The sequence below is a fragment of the Hyaena hyaena genome, unplaced genomic scaffold (genome assembly GCF_003009895.1).
Source record: "Hyaena hyaena isolate Hyena2069 unplaced genomic scaffold, ASM300989v1 scaffold_339, whole genome shotgun sequence".
Lineage (NCBI taxonomy): Eukaryota > Metazoa > Chordata > Mammalia > Carnivora > Hyaenidae > Hyaena > Hyaena hyaena.
The window spans coordinates 1,348,373-1,365,631 of record NW_024080971.1 but is presented as its reverse complement, the minus strand read 5'-3'; the positions used below and the strand labels follow the sequence as shown (position 1 = coordinate 1,365,631).

Sequence of the window (17,259 nt, the reverse complement as noted above, 5' to 3'; positions counted from 1 at the left end):
TAGGCTCCTCATAGGGAGTAGTTCATGATATATGAAAATACTGAAATCACTATGGTGTATGCCTGAAACCAAGAGAATACTGTTTATTACTAACACTTCATTTTTTTAAAATACAGTATATTCCTATACTGGAATGTTATGCAGCACTGAACGGGGTTAATCTCTACACACAAAAATGCAGATGAGTTTCAAAAAGTTTTGACCAAAGAAGTAAGACACCAAAGAACACATGTTATCTTATTCTACTTTATTGCTTAATTCAAAGCAAAAACAATTTATGTTATTAGAAGTCAAGATACTAATCACTCCTGGGAGACAGAGGTTGAAAGGAAACATGAAGGATTCTTGGGTGCCGGTGATGTCCTAATTCTTGGTCTAGGAACTGGTTATGGAGGTGTATTCATTTTGCCTAGATTCACTGAGCTGCACACTTTGAATTCTGCACTGGACTGTGTGTGGAACTTCAACTAAGAATTTTTCTAAAAAATGACTCTTGTGGTAGAAGGTGACACCGTGGCTCCGAAAGAGAGGCCTACCAGAGCTTGGGGGAATGGTCAGCCCCAGAGTAGCACATGAGAAAAGGAAGGAGCACCCAGGTGACTCTAATCTTCAGTTTGTGACAGTGAAAGTATCAGAGTCATTCAGAGAAAAATGGGGGTATTTAGGGAACAATTTAAGATCAAGAGAAAGGAAGGGGAGGAAAACAGTCCCTCCATGTCTATCTTTCAGGTTCTATGCGGACTGGTTGAGCGAGAGTGAACGAGAGTGTCCTGTGTAGAGATGATGGACCGATGGTAGCTGGTAGTCATAATCACCCAAAGAGCTTGAAGCAAGAATGTAACACAAAGCAAAGGGGCTCACACGAATGCAGGCTCCTGGAGAAAAGGGCTGTATTTTGTCTAGGCTTCTGGTTCCCTGTACACGGTAGATATTCGGGATATGAATGACAGGAAATCAAAAATAAGATGGGGGGGGATACAAAATGATGACACATATGTCAGAAACTACTTGTAAAGGCTAAAGAGATAACTGAGGTCTACTGCAGGTCGTTTTAAAGAGAATATACTTAGACGGGCAGGGTTCTGGCAAACTGGGGGGTGTAGAAGATGAAAAGCCGGGGGCCTGAGCTTGGGTGAGGTGTAAGACACCAAAAAACAAGAAAGAGGATTTCAGGGAGCGGGCTCTCTGTGTCTAGTGTTGTACGTGAGTGAAGAGAACGGGAGTAAGAAAAGGCCGCTGGTTCAGAGGTGGGGGTGTCCTTTGATAACCTTCAAGAGAACAATGTGAGCAAAATCGATGACAAACAATTTTCAAGAAAACAAGCAAAAACCCAGACATCCAAAGGTAAGAGAGATATTCAACAGTAATTAGGAAGCATAAAGGTATAAAAATATATAGAAGTATAAATATTTTGTGGTTAAATGTTTATTATTGAGAGAGACAGAGAGACAGAGCACAAGCAGGGGAGGGGCAGAGAGAGAGGGAGACACAGAATCTGAAAGCAGTCTCCAGGCTCTGAGCTGTCAGCACACAGCCCAACGCAGGGCTCGAACCCATGAACCGTGAGATCATGACTGAGCCGAAGTCAGATGTCTAATCTACTGAGCCACCCAAGCATCCCTGTGGTTAATTTTTAAGATAGAATAAAGGACGTGGTTGAGGACAGAAGGAAAGGGATCTATGAGAAGCAGATATTAAAGATACTTGAAAATTACAGGAAACTAGAGTGAGCCTGGGGAAAGCATTGAGAATCACGAAAAAAGGTAGAAGGACTGTCTTGTAAATAGCAGATACCAGTCCACGGACCGGGCTGGGGGTGGGGGAGTGCAGCGGTGGCTGGACTGTGTCCAGCAGAGGATACGGGGGGCATGGGGACACCACTCAGGAAGCAGATGCCTGACTGCTTGGCTGTGATCAGGCTGGTTTCACAAGGAGTCAGAGTTGATGATCTGTAATGTCCTTTATCATGACAAAATTCTGTTTCTTAAATGAAAACCATAAGAAGAGAATCTGTACAATGCCCAAACAGGCCTCCTTCACCATATCAGCAAATACTACTCTAGACAACTAAATATATGTATTTCATTCCCCATGGTCAAAAAGCTAGATTGATTCCCTCTTTCATTTGAATGCTTTCTAATGCAATTACTTATATACTGAGTCAAGGGTAAGGCAAGGTAAAATGTTTTAGATTTGTTTTGTATATGTGCTTTTGGATAAAATGCAAGCATCAGCAATAGACAAGAATCTCTGTAGGTCAACTCAACATTCTTCTCCTACAGACATTCAAGCTCTAAATACATTTCTAACTGTATTAGAGTTATAATTATACAATGCTACAACTTAGCAAATAACCACATTAAGTAGGAAAGGAAAAATGCCAACTTTAGAGTGTCATGGTTAAATAATTTGTGACACCCCTTTTGAAAATGTACGAGGTATAAAGAATACTGTTTTCCTAACTTTGGTATTTTCCCACTTCCTGTGGATAAATGATTTCCAAGCCTTTAAAAAAAATAAATAACCATGAATTTTTTTGTGGGTGAAAGATTGTCAGAATATTAGCTTTCAGGATAACGCATTCACTCCTAACAACAGGGAGGACATTGCAAAATCATAGGGGGGAGGGGTATGTGCACACATAAGCAACACAAAATCTCTTGACATGTATAGTAAGGAGGTGGTCACAGAAGTTTGCATTAAAAGTTTGTTTTTACTTAAATATATTGTGCTTCTTGTTGATAGGTGGAATCAAAGGTTCAATAAACCAGTCTAGAAAATGATATATATTTTTAAAAAACTGATCATGAAAAGAAACTTCAATGCTTTCACCACTCTAGACTGTTTCTCAACTTACCTATTTCACCTTTAACTAAATGCAGCAGAAATCGACAAACCAGAGATGGCAAGAGAATTACTGAAATCCATGTACAGAATTCTCAGTTTAAAAAAAATTCTCATTTTGTAAAAATTAAAATGAAGTCAAAAGGGGCACCTGGGTGGCTGAGTCGGTTGGGTGTCTGACTCTTGATCTCGGCTCAGATCATGATCTCATGGTTTGTGGGTTCGGGCCCCACATCAGACTCTGCACCGACAGTGCAGAACCTGCTTGAGATTCTCTTCCTTGCTCTCAGGCCGTCTCCTGGTTGTGAGTATGTGTGCACAAGCGCTCTTTCACTCTCAAAAGTAAATAAACATTAAAAAAATTAAGTCTACACTGCCAAAGCCTGGGGAAGTTGTAGAAAAGGGTCCCTTTTAAGGTTCTAGGGTCCCTATGTAGTATAGAATTCAGGCCAGCTGCTATTACTGCTTTCGTTAGAGATGCACATAGTGCTAAATTCTTGCACAATATATGTGTGTGTGTGTATGTGTGTGTGTGTATATATACATATATATATGTATGTAAGCCTTACATTATATTATGTATAATCTATTATGCATTATCAAAGCTTAATTAATTAAAAGGTTAAAATGCTACATTCTGGGGGCGCCTGGGTAGCTCCGTCAGTTAAGAGTCCAACTTCGGCTCAGGTCATGATGTCACGGTTCGTGGGTTCAAGCCCCACATCAGGCTCTGTGCTGACAGCTAGCTCAGAACCTGGAGCCTGTTTCAGATTCTGTTATCTCCCTCTCTCTCTGACCGTCCCCTGCTCACGCTGTCTCTCTGTCTCAGAAATAAATAAAACATTAAAAAATTTTTACAAAATAAAAATAAATAAATAAATAAATAAATAAATAAATAAAATGCTACATTATGAAGTAGAGGAAATACAAACTGACCAAAATTCCTGCCAAACTTTGGATTGTCATGTTGTTTATTCCAGGACCTGTTTATTCCAGGACCCCATGAAGATGCCCAGGTGTTCTACACACCATCCATCCTCTAAATTGCTCAGCCTAAACCAGACGTTCCAGACTTTGCAACTCTTTCATTCTTTCCCAGTTCCTTGAAATCCACCCTGAGGATCTCTAACATCAATTTACTAACACAAAACAGCTTATACTGCTGCAAGAACATCAAGGTATAGTTGCATTCCATTCAAGCCAACTTCAAGAAGTGTAAGAATCACCTATGACACTTAAAGTGCCAAAGAATCAAGTAAAACCAGATTTGATTCAGGAAGTCAGGCGTGGTGTACAAGAATCTGCATTTTTAAAGAATGCCACGGGCGATTCTGCTAAGTACTGCATTTAAAAAATCAATGGGCTCCTCGTTTCTTAGTTTTGCTTTTTTTTTTTTTTTTTAATAATTATCACTCACCAGGAGTCCGTCATCTCCTTAAATAATCTTTAATTGGAATCTGTTTATTTTTTCCAGACTACACCCTCTTCAAGTTACAAGTGCTGCAAGATTAGCATCAGGTCAGCCTGGTACCTCCCGCTGCAGCCCGCCTGGCTTCAAGACCCTGAACAGCTGCTCCGACCATCTGTGAGGCTGCAAGGCCAGGCCTGCCTTATTCTCTGTCCTCACACTCATCTGATAACCTCCTCACAGTGGGCAGGAACAGCCCGGGCCCTGTATGGATTATATCTGCTCCCTTGTATGGGACTGGGGTGAGGGTGGAGAACCTTCCTGGGAACATACATTTACGGTAACAATACAGCTTTTGTTTAAATGAGTTTGGGCAGCTCCCCCTTTGGGAAGTGTCCGACAGAATAAGGGACAAATTTGAAGTTATCTTCAACTACATCCAAACCTTTACCTTTTGAGGGTAATTCTGACTTCTGGAACTCAAGAGTCAGTACCAACTCTGGATTCAATAGTGTTTCTACTAAAACTGTGATTTGGATTCTGTTCATCATCAATTGTGTACTAAGCCCCTTGGTGGTACTGTAATGTCTCAATGTGACGAGGCTGAACTACATTTCCCAGAATGCATCTCCCTGTAGGTTTCCAGGCAGTGTGGGCCAGGATGGTTTCTTCCAGGTGATTGATAACCTACCTGCACAGCTTCCTGAGGTTTGCAGCAATTGGTCACTACCCTCTAACAGATCCTTTTTTATTTAAACGCACTGATAGGTGCTTTCTGAAGCTGTGCTAATATCATTTCCTGACTGACGATAAACACATAAGGTAAGTTTTGAGTTTACAGAGCCTGACCAAGAAACAAGTACCTCCTCGGAGGTAGGTCTTCTGACTTCAGGTCTGTGCTCCTACTATAGTCATTTGTTACTGAACTACATTTTATTCCCAGCTTTTTTTTTTTTTTTAAAGATTGACCAAATATCAGTTCTTTGCTGATTCCATCAATCATTCTAAATATACAACAAAGTCTGGCAGATACATAACCTGCCTTCAAATTTTTCCATCAGGATCCACAGTCGGTCATTTCTTTCAAGGATCCAAATTAGTGAACTTTTCCAGTCCTCCTTCGAATGACGGGTTTCTTTCTTTAGTTACCATCATAAATGTCTTGACTGCCTCCTTCAAAACATCTGCCCCAATCAAAAGCATGCATTTCTAACGTGGCTTTATCTCCATGAGTTTCTATTAAAGTATCATGTGTCTGACTTGCTTTGAGTTCAATTTAAGTAAAATTTGCTGGGCTTTGTTCCGCACAACAGTAACACATTTTTATGCTGGCAGGAAACATTTTTATGCTGGTGAAAGGTCTACTCTCTCTCCCCAGCTGCAGGCTAAGATTGACGGGCTGACCTTGAAAGAGAGTTCGGCTGGGGTAAAATGAAACATGTTGCAACATGTCCCCCCATGATTACTCCTTGCTTTCGCAAACTGCACCAGAAAGCAGTATCACTATTTCATAGTCGCACCTGGTAACTTGACACTTGCTGACACCTTTCTACTGTTTATTTCCAATGTCTCAATTTTCCACTCTTCTAAAGGGCTTAGTGTCATCTAGAAGCTTGGCACTTTCCCTCTGTGCCCAGGGCTGCAGATGAGTGATTAACATTAAATAAAACCCCATCTTAGTTCCAATCTCTACATAATGCTCGCTATTTAAACGCCTCCATTCAAAGAAGTGCCTGTTTTCCTCTACTCTTTGTTTCTTGTGTCTGAACTACTTCCTTCCTTTTGACAAAACTCCTCTCTTCCAGTTCCAGTGTGCCTTTGCTGTTGCAGGGCAAGGGAGGGGAAGATGGGTGGAGGCTTTCTGGAAGTTGGAATAAATCCTATCCATGGGCTCTGCCATGTAGATCGGCTTGGTTCACCTCAAACTATCCCAGTATCAAATTAAGAGCCAGGCTTCTGTCACTAAGCTGTGTGACAATGGGCAAAGTCCCTGTATCTCCTGGGTTCTGTTTCTTCGTCTGTGAAATGAAACAACTGGCCTCTGCAATGTGTGGTGTTTTATGTTGAGATATAAAACTATTCTCTAGTAAAGCTTGCTCTGTCTTGATAGAACCCAAACTATACTTTCTTAAATAGATCATGTTTGCTTCAGATTTCAGTGACTTTCTTGTTTGGCCTACAGAACATTTGGTACCTTTCTTACAGATGGAACCATTTATGGGTAATCAGAACAAGGCAGATACTGAAAGCAATAAGGAGAAGAAATCTGAAAAACGTGAGCTACATCTCCAGCGCAGGAAGTACAGGGCCATGCAATCTAGTTCCCCAGAGTGATTTTACACAGAAACAAAGTTTTCAAATGAGTGCTTAAGGGAAATGAGACTCCCATATCCGGCTACAGTCTCTGGTAGGTGGCCAAAGTGTTAAGACAGCTCGATGCTGAGTGGCATAAAGCCAACTGGGCCAATGAGAAGGTATGAGTTGACCCAAGTACTTCGAGTTATACAGACAGACCAAGTATCGGCGGCCACAGTCTAAATGCCTACAAGACCCGTCAGGTCATGGGAAAGGAGCAAATGCTGTCGACTGTAACCCCATGGGCAGTGCAGGGAGTAAGGTGAGCTATACAGCATATGCCTATATTACTATAAGGCATCCACATCCAATTATAAATTTTTAAAAATGTTTATATATTTGTGTAAGAGAGAGCAGGGAGGGGAAGAGGGGGAGGGAGACAGACTTTACCAAGAGGGCTCTGTGCTGAGAGCAGAGAGCCCAATGTGGGGCTCGAACTCACAAACCACGAGATCATGACCTGAGCCGAAGCTGGATGTTTAATCTACTGAGTCACCCAGGCGCCCCTCCAAATCCAATAAAAAAAAAAAATGGCCCAGGTGAAAACAAAACCTATGGGTAGACCCGAATCAACCTTCACGGTACCCTTTTACAATCTTTGACCTTACAGGAACTTTATCCTCTGGATTTCTTTGCTGACACTCCAGTGAAGAAGAAACCTCCTATTGCTCTGGTAAAGCTGGGTAGTAGGGGCACACACGGACAGATGTATTTTTCTGGCAGAGTAACATGAAAGATTCCCTTTATTTGATGGATGAAACCTCTACTTGTTAGTAATAAAACCTCTGTTGGGGCGCCTGGGTGGCTCAGTCGGTTAAGTGTCTGACTTCGGCTCAGGTGAAGATCTCGTGGTTCGTGGGTTCGAGCCAAGCCCTGCATCAGGTTCTGTGCTGGCAGCTCAGAGCCGGGAGCCTATTTCAGATTTTGTGTCTCCCTCCTTCTCTGCCCCTCCCCTGCTCATGTTCTGTCTCTGTCTCAAAAATAAACTATTAAAAAAAATGTAAAAAACCATCTCTGTTAGAAACAGTCCTTCAGAAGATAACAACAGTGCTTGCCTCATAGGTTCTGGTGAAGACTGAAAAAGACAAGCACTTAAGATATTTAGTGCAGCCCCTCGTACATATGCCAGCCGCTGTCATTATTACTATTATGAAATGATATCGGGTGATGGAATGCAAACTACATTCTTCCACAGAACCGCACAGAGGAGGTTTCCAAGTCTGGGGTGGGGTCAGGCAACCATGATACTATAAAGCACAAAGAAGGACCCTGTGCTTTCCAGATCCTGCTGCTGCTCGGGCACTCGGAGCTTCTGTGATGTGTGAAAACACTCCATCTGTCACTTCCCTCTCCCTTCCCCACCCACTCAACTCCAACCCAAAAGGTCTGGGTGCGGAGGCTCCGGAGAGAAGGTAGAGCAAAGGATTCTAAAACATTGATTCCTTGGGTTCCATTTCCCTCCCAAGATCTTCAAAAAATGCATTTTGAAACTAACACACCGTTCACAATCCCACCCATTGTAATGATACCCCTACAAATCCTAAGAATCCTTTATAAGGAAGTGGATGTCTTTTAAAAATTCAGGGAGCATAGCTGGCGTGCTTTGACATGACAAAACACCTCTTCCCATAGCTTCTGTTTGTTTTCCCCTCTCTCCACCCCTCGGCTGAAGGTAAACACTGCTGTGTGTGATCATCATGTTCTACTCAGCTTTTAGGGAAAAAAAAACAACCAGAATAGTCTAAAATGTTAATCCACGCTCGATTACAAATCTTTGTTATTTCATGGATCGAATGTAGAATCTTTCTCAGTCTTCTGCAGTGGCACTCTGATTAAGAACTATTTTGGAATCAATGACTAAGTGAATGAACAAATTTATCTTCGGAAATCAAGAAATCCACAAAGAATACAATTAGGAACCTTGCTTAAGAAATCGAGTTATTTTCAAATAACTCCCATGGCTTAATGGGAGCATGATTTTGGTTGCTTTAGAAATGTTCAGGATAGATCATCAAATACACATTAGCCTATGATTACAAACAAAGTAAGTTTAACACTTTAAAAGCAAAGGTTTCTTTGAGGTACACGGCTTCACCTATGTTGGGGGAAACTTTGTTTTACTAATGATTAAAACATACATAAGCACATCTGGCTTTAGAAAGGGTGAAGATCAAATGTCAGGGGCATTAAGGAACCCTAACATTGCATGAAGGCTTCTTTTGAAATATGAATGACGCTTCTGATACATTTGCTTTTGAAATTCTGATTTTTCCATTCATGATAGGACACCTACAATGAATGATAATGTCAACTGATATTACTAAAATATTCTGGTTTTTTATTACTGTTTATTTTCTCTCCCATAAAGGGAAAGATTATTTAAAAAAACACAGATTATGTTCATGTGCTAACTTCATTTATTTGTCTACACTTTGTTTTTCTAGTGGCAGTAGGTTGCCTAACTAGCTAACAACATGCCTGCATATCTCGCAAACTCCTTTTCCTGGAGCGTGGGGGTTAGGGAGTTGGACAAGAAGCTCCGTGTATTCGGAAGACTTGAACATGAAGCAGGGGCTAAGGCGTACTCTTGATTTAAGAGACGCATAAACTTTGCAAAGTCATCTTCTTCATATAAACCATGAAGAAATCCTGATGGAGGAATGAGAGACGCTCATCAATCAGCTTCCCTCTAGGAGCCCGAACTGATTTTAGAACAGACTGAAGGACTTTCCAGTGAGTCAGGTCTGGGAGCAGAAATGGTTACCAGGGCCACATTTCTACTGTCATATTTGCATAGATAGCAAGAATTTTATTTTTGTTCCAGAGCATTTTTTTTAACTTACTTTTTCTCTTTGATCACACCCATAAGTGTACACTCAGATCTACCCTTAACTAAGAGTAATAACTAACAAGGTAACAACAAAACAAGAAGAGAACGAACAGAGATGGAAATAGGAGGCTGTCCTGGGCAGGGCCGGCAACACAACTTGCAGAGCCTAGTGAAAAATAAAACTGCAGGGTCTGTGGCTCAAAAATTGCTAACAATTTCAAGAGGGTCCCCGGCAGAGCATTAAACCAGGGGTGGGGCCTTTCTGAGCACAGGGCTGTAACTCCCTGCACATGCCACAGGCCCCGGAGGCTGGCCCTGGTTTTGAAAGACCCTTGCCGGGCCCTCCGGGTTTCACCAAAACCGTGAGAAAGCCTTCTTTCTCCAGGAGGTAAGTAGGGTCAGCAACGTAGGCTTTAAGGCCAAACTCAAATCGCAATAAATCAAATACTTGGAAATGAAATTAAAAGCTGCTTGGAGACACACAGCTCTTTGCAAAAGAGGGGGATTGTGGGGATCTGTACATTTTCCACCCCCGCTGACTGGCAAAGTGCCAAACAGGAAAAAAGGTGCTTCCTAATAGTTGAAATGCAAAATAATGCAAATGGCGACCAACACTTTTATCAACTAATCTTTTGGGGAGCAGTTCTTCCCTTGAAGACTTCTCTGCATATTACAGACAGCCATTTTCCTCTCTTGATCCCATCAAACAATACATTACCCACCCGGAATAATGTTGAAGGCTAAATCCTAGTATCACTAGCATCTTAAAACATCTAAAATATCTGGCAGAAACAACTCTGTTCTCAACTATCAACAGGGAAAGAGTGAGAGAGAGACAGAGAGTGAGAGAGAGAGAGAGAAAGAGAAAACAAGTTCCCATTCACCAGCTGGAGCTGGCCAGGAGGAGGATTTGCCATTCTCAGCAAATTATATTATCTAAGGCGGACTCACGCTGAATCTTAAGTCTGACTTGAAGGGAGTCCCTATTTCCCAGCCCACGGGCAAACTTTAAATAGCCATTAAAATGACATTTCAAAATAATAAAAGAACTCAAAGAACCGGAGGAACAAAATAAATGGTGTTGTAAAAGGAAATGGAAACATTACCATAATTAGAGCTTTTAAAAGAGACACTTTAAACAACGGGTGAACACTGACTTGTTTACAATAGCACTCAAGGCACATTGGGAGAGCCTAAGCGGGGACAGCATTGGTATTTACAAGAAAGGAAAGGTGAAGAAAGCTTTTGTAAGGCCAATGGAACTACTTCCTGAAACCCAGTTAAAAAGAAAAAAATCAAAAGGCCCACCTTGTTGGCCTTGATGGAGACGTAAGGTTTCATCTACTTTGGCTTTGCCATCAATATGCCATATGCCCAAATATGTAACTGGAGGGAAAGAGCCCCCGTGATAGTCTAAAAACTTAATAGCCTAAGTCCCTTGTCACTTGCCATCATGAAGAAATGCACTTCCCTTCTTTAAGAGGAAAACAGTGCAATTTTCAGTGTGGGCATCTATTCCCATCTCATCTAGCAAGTTCTTCCCACGCAGAACTTCATTTAACCTTGAAGAATGCCCTATATGGTCCCAAGCAGAGACTGCGTACTTTCTAAGTCCTGTGGGTGATAACCGGAAGGCGGACCTAGCGGGCTAGAATTTGGCTTCGTGGACCATCACTTGAGAAGCTGGGAGGGGCACAGAAGAACCATGAGCCTAGCAGGAGGGAGCCCCACTGAGGTTGAGAAGCTCAGAAAACACAGAGCAAGCACCCACTCGACAGAGGGAGCTTGGAACAGGCCCCACGGCCCTGGAATGTCCACTAGATGTACCAGATAGGCTAAACCTGTCCTTGGCGAGGGGAGCAGCTGCGCTGGCTGGAGCACTGGCTCTCTGCGTGTGCTTCGGCACAGCTAGGAGGAAAGACAGCCCCACCTGCACAGGTAGGCTACAAGCCGGTCCCGGAAAAAAAGGACAATTAGAAGCTCCTCTGCACCGTGCAAATGTACCACTCAACAGTGAGCAGTGCAAAGACGAACACATGTTGGTAAAAGAAAAACGACCAAGAATTAAAAAATTTTAGAGACCATATGGTCAGCAACTTACACTCTGCAGCCTAAGTTCACCCTGGAAAAAAAAAATGACTCTTTTAAACATTTTCTCTTTCGTGCTGAAGAAACGAAAGAGGAGCTTCCTCACTGGAGAGAAGGCTTGGAAAAAGCCCAGAGCTAAACTCAAAGCAGTAACCTTGGCCAGCAGTTTTCTGGCTTCCTCTTGCTATTATTAAGTATCCTTCTGTTTGACGAAGAATTTCTCCACCTCTCACAAACCATCTTTTTTCTTATTGTGGCCAGAAAAATCTGAAAACCCTCTGTTTATACGGAGCCTGTTGCTATGCAGATCATTAAAACACATTACAAAAATCTTTCCTTTGAGTCAGGAGGAGAGCATAATGGGGGGAGAGGAATCGCAAGCAAGAGTCTCTTTCCTGAGCAGCAGAGCTGGCAAAAAGGAACAGGGGAAGCAAAGCGAAGTGGAAAAAATTATGGTGGTCCCGTCCCTTGAGTCATTTTAACCAAAGTGGGAAAACTACCATTTTTGAAGCCCCAAAGTCACGTATCTTACAGTTTGGAGTGGGGCTAACGAACCCTGGGCTTAATCTCTTTAATTCCTACGGTTTCGTGACTCATCTTCCATCTGTCTACCAATGTGTCTTTTGTATCAACTTTTTAGCGCTTCTGTAAGAATATCAAGATATTTTCCGTCCATGTGGATGCCTATGTGAATCCTCCTTTTGAAATCTTTTGCCTTCTTGTTCAATTATCACCTCTGTGTAGGGCTTGGATTGTGCATTTCGTCTCCAGCTCAATCATAGTATCTTAGCAGATTTCCTTCTCTTTTGTCGTGCTGTTCTCAGGACTCTTAACCTCCCAGTTTTCAGGGCTGGGATTGTCTGAGGACAAGAAATGAAACACAGACCTTTTAAATATATCCTCCTTCCACTGCCATGTGCCTTGATACATGTGGGTCCACAAGTACCCCCCAACCAACCAGAGTGAATTCTAAATTCTTTGTCCTTATTCGGAAACGAGAAATGGCTGGGCCCTACGAATGCCATAGAACCCGTTTTCTTCTCCAAGAGAATTAGCCAAACCTTTGCCAACATGTGTTGGGTGAAAACAAGTTTGGTGGGCTCCAGACAAAGGCTTATTTTTTAAGCGCAGACGGATGGCCAAGTGGTTGCCTCCTCCAAGGGCTTGCCCACAGTGAAAGACGGATTCCTCTTTCTAATCTATGCAAATATCTTGGTCTGCGGGACATCACAAAGACTAACTGTTTTGTGTCAGATGCCGCAGATCCCAGGTGCTCTCCAAGCCCGTCTCCACCTCAGACGCCTGCTCACGTGGGTCACAGCAAACGGCGCAAGAGTCTGTCACTACCCAGCTCCTAATGAATGTTGCTGGGGCCTTCTGTGAAACAGTCCTCTGGAATCCTGCCCTACCACAGCTGCTCCTCCTTGGCTGCTCTGCCTGGAAGAGGGTTTCAGTATTCAGTTTGCACCCCCGTGCTTCTAAAACCTCCCAAGAAGGCTCAGATTCCCAAAGGCTTCTAATGACCATTGGTGGCGTCCTTCACCTCGAGTTCAGCTCATTTCTTCATGTCCAACACCAAAGCCAGGAACGTTGCACAGTTAAAAATGTTATTCTGTCCAAACCAGGTCTCCTTTGCACTCTAGTCTATACGCCTACAACCCATGGCACATCTCAGGAATCATACCTGGGTCACTTCCCAAGTATATGTCATTCTCTCTCTGTTTTCCTTCTCCATCAATTTTCCTTTCTGTACTTATACTACTTCTCTCTCTTATTTTCTCACCTTCCCAACTAAAGTCTTTCACTTGCCCTGATGCCCCTTGGCACATTCCAGTTTTAGGGTTTCTTGGAGTAACAAAAATTTCTGCAATGCTGGAAAAAAAACCACAAAAACAAAACCCCATAACGCCTCATGCTAACCTAGCTCCTAACTTTAAACGTTCTTTGCCATAGCGAGAAGGTTATACCTAACAAATGAACGGTTTACTTCTGTGTTTAAGTCTAAAAATGTCCTTCAACATTTTATTTTGTTAGTTTTTCTGATCAAATGACAATAACAGAGTTTGCTTCAAAACCCTGGGTTGGAAAAGATTTCATTCCCTCCCAATCAAAGTTCATCTTAAATGAACCAAGCTAATTGAGGAGAAAGGAAATTCTGAAGAAAAAGGAAAGAAGCCCTACCTAATCTCCGGTCTCAATAACCCCGACCATCAAAATTCTTACTTTATAACTCAAATTTTTGAGATTTAAAACACTTTTTGTTTCAGCTTGTGAACGCAAATATGGATAGGCAAGTAATCTGACATTAAGTTTACTTACCCGGAAAATCTTAAGCTATAACGAGCTTTAGGGGTTAACGAATGTGTTAATTACTGAGTGGATGAATATCAGAACCACCTGAAGAATATCATTTATTTTAAACAATACATTCTTCTGATCCGCAGCCCTAGACATTTCAGTTTAGACTTCTGTTTCAGCCCTAGAATTGCATTTATAATAAATACTCCAGGTAATTATAATACAGCAAGTCCTGGTCTGTTTGAGAACTGTTGATCCAGTCCAACATCCTACCCAATATGGCGGTCTCCTCTCCCAGACAACTCCCCATCTACCCACTCAGTGCCACAGCACTTCTATAAACCAGGGCACTCAGCCTGTTATAGGTCTGCTTGTTCACCTTTTTGTGGCTTTAATTATTAGAAACTGTGTTCTGATGTTGAGCCAAATAACCAAAGTCTTTCAACTCCTTGTACTTCACTTATTATTGGCCCAAATTTTGTGCTCCAGAGTTAGCATATAATCCCCCCCCCACACACAAGAGAAAAAGCAAGAGAGAGGGGGAGAGAGAATCCCAAGCAGGTTCAGCACTGTCAGTGCAGAGCCCAACACGGGGCTCGATCTCACAAACCGCGGGATGGTAACCTGAGCCTAAACCAAGAGTTGGACACTTAACTGACTGGGCCACTTGGGCGCCCCAAGCCTTTGTTTTCCTAAGCTTAAACAACCCTTTTTAACTTCATAAAGCACAATTTCTGAGTCCCTTACCATTTATTGCAGCTTCTCCTCCTTAACAATTGACCTGACAAAATAAGTCTGTCTAGAGGAACACCACTTCGTTTTTTCTTACAGACTGAACTTTGCCCAATATGTATTAATTTATAGTCCGTGTTTCATCCTTGTTACCCACTGCCTTGCATTTCCTAGTCCAAGAGCCCCGGATCAGCATGTACTTATTAACCTAATGCTGTGTTCCCAACACGATGTAAAGTATTCAAGAAGGACTCAGAAGCTGGTGGAAACTGTCCCATTTGGAGGAGTTAATAACTTCACGCACAGAAAGGAACCTACATAAGTGAAAAAACTTGAAAACAGTGTACAACAGTTTTGAACCAAGTGCTTCAAATGGATGACACCTGAAAGACTGAACACAGGTTTTTGGGGTCAGACTGTGAGCTATTTCATGGCCTCTGCTGATAGAAATACCACCTATTTAACAATAGTTTTTATTTAAAAAGAAAAAAAAAAGAAGATGGAAACTATCACTATCACCCTAAAATGTATGTAAAAAAATTTTTTTAATGTTTATTTTTGAGAGAGAGAGAGAGAGAGAGAGAGAGAGAGAGAGAGAGATAGTGCACGCATACAAGTGGGGGAAGGGCAGAGCAAGTGAGGAAGACACAGAATCCAAAGCAGGCTCCAGACTCTAAGCTGACAGCACAGAGCCCGACGCGGGACTTGAACTCATTAACTGTGAGACCATGACCTGAGCCAAAGCTGGATGCTTAACCAACTGAGCCACCCAGGCACCCCAAAATGTATGTAAAAATTTTAAGTGCTTCCTATTTTAACATCTTGGGGCACCTGGGTGGCTCAGTCAGTTAAGCATCCGATTTTCAATCCCGGCTCAGGTCATGATCTCAGGGTTCTTGTGATCAAGCCCCAAGTTGGGCTCTTCACTGTCAGCGGGGAGCCTGCTTGGGATTCTCCCTTTCCCTCTCTCTGCTACTCCCCGCTCCACACACACATTCTCTCTCTTTCAAACAAACAACTTAAATTTTTTAAAATAAATGCAATAAAATTTTCAAATCTAAGAAATCATACATGTAATAATCAAGTACAATATTCCTGCTCCTCAGTACGTCATTGCTTCTGAGTACTCTAAATGCCATGATCCAAGAAAAACGTGAAAAGTAGAGGCTTAATGTAATTCCCTTTATTACCAGAAAGAACCATTTGATGAGAAGACAACCCCTTCACACATTTTAATGGAAAAATCTTACCAATAAGTGAACTGTACAGACATTAACTGACATCAACTGTTCCGTTCATGGAACTGCAGACTATCGGAACTTTAGACACGTGCAGATCCCTCACTTTACAGATACGGGGGAATGTCACTTCACAGATGATAAGTGGCTTCCTCCAGGCAAAGCAGCCAATGAGCAGGAGGGTGGGCCCAATCCCAGGTCTCTTCTCTATCCATGGCTTCCTGTCTCCTCTTATTGTGACCTAGGACAGGCAAAGCTCTTGCCTTCTCAATGTTCTCGTCAACTCCGCTCCCACCATCAGTTACGTTCATACTACTCAAATCCAAAGTCTGATGCTACATTTTGCTTGGGAGCATATTAAGGGCAAGAGTAGAACAAAGAAGTATTAGATGGTTAATTCTTTTTTTTTTCAACGCTTTTTAAAAATTTGTTTTATTTTGAGAGACAGTAAGTAAGCGAGCATGGGAGGGGAAGAGAGAGAGGGAGAGAGAGAAAGAATCCTAAGCAGGCTCCATGCCATCAGCACAAAGCCCGATGTGGGGCTCAAACTCATAAACCATGAGATCATGACCTGAGCCGAAACCAAGAGTAGGACACTCAACCAACGGAGTCACCCAGGCGCCCCTTAGGTGGTTAATTCTTTATTAAATTCAAGCCCACTTGTTTTACGCACAGCCTCCAGCTAATACTTCTATGCTGCGAGGCACAATATTCTACTGGCCCAGGATCGTTGCTGCCTGACTAGCATCGTAGGGAAACACCGGGGTTAGCACCTCAGATTCAGACAACAATTCTAAAGCTGCAAAGCGGCTGGTAAACAACCCCCAATGACTCCACCCTCCCCCCCCAACGCTGCACCCACCTCCACCTACACACCCCCAAATCAACCAACTCATCTACTTCATCTGAAACCTTGCAGCTGATCCACGCCCTTATACGGAACCAAGGGAAAAATGCACCTACCTTGTGGCCTCTTGCTGAAGCCATGACACATTTGGCACATAGAACATGACTCCGAAGAAAAGCAGAGGCTCGTTCGCAAATTTGTCCAGATGTTTCTTCAGAGGTTTCTCCAGCTCCACCCATCGTGCTTGCTGGCTCTTGCTGAGAAACCAGAGGCCAAAGTAGTGTGTCTAGATAAGAGAGTAAAACAGCATGAGTCCATGTTTATCAGGGGTACCCTGGCGCCCGACGCCACGTTTGGTTTCCGAGCTCAGACACGAGGATACAGCATTTACTTTCTAACTTTAGGCCAGGCCCAAAAGATCCCGCATGCACACCATCTACACAGCTGATCCGATGCAACAGTCATCACCACTGCTGCTGTTTGTTCATGTGGCTACTGATGCACCCAGGTTTGGGGAAGGGGTGCGTGCAGGGTGGAGACAGGGTTGGCTTTTTTCTTTCACTCTCAAGGCCACTTTCCCATACCTCCTGAATGGCTCGTGACCTCACACGGGACATGC

The 17,259-nt window shown here is 42.7% G+C and overlaps 1 protein-coding gene across 1 annotated transcript in view; it reads right to left on the bottom strand.

Annotated features, from left to right (window-relative positions):
* The window catches only part of PTPN14 (protein tyrosine phosphatase non-receptor type 14), a 171,202-nt gene that overhangs the window by 76,949 nt on the left and 76,994 nt on the right, over window positions 1–17,259 (bottom strand). The window contains exon 3 of the mRNA XM_039249513.1: window positions 16,757–16,926. Coding sequence (XP_039105444.1) covers window positions 16,757–16,926 — 170 coding nt within the window. The remainder of the gene's footprint in view (window positions 1–16,756; window positions 16,927–17,259) is intronic.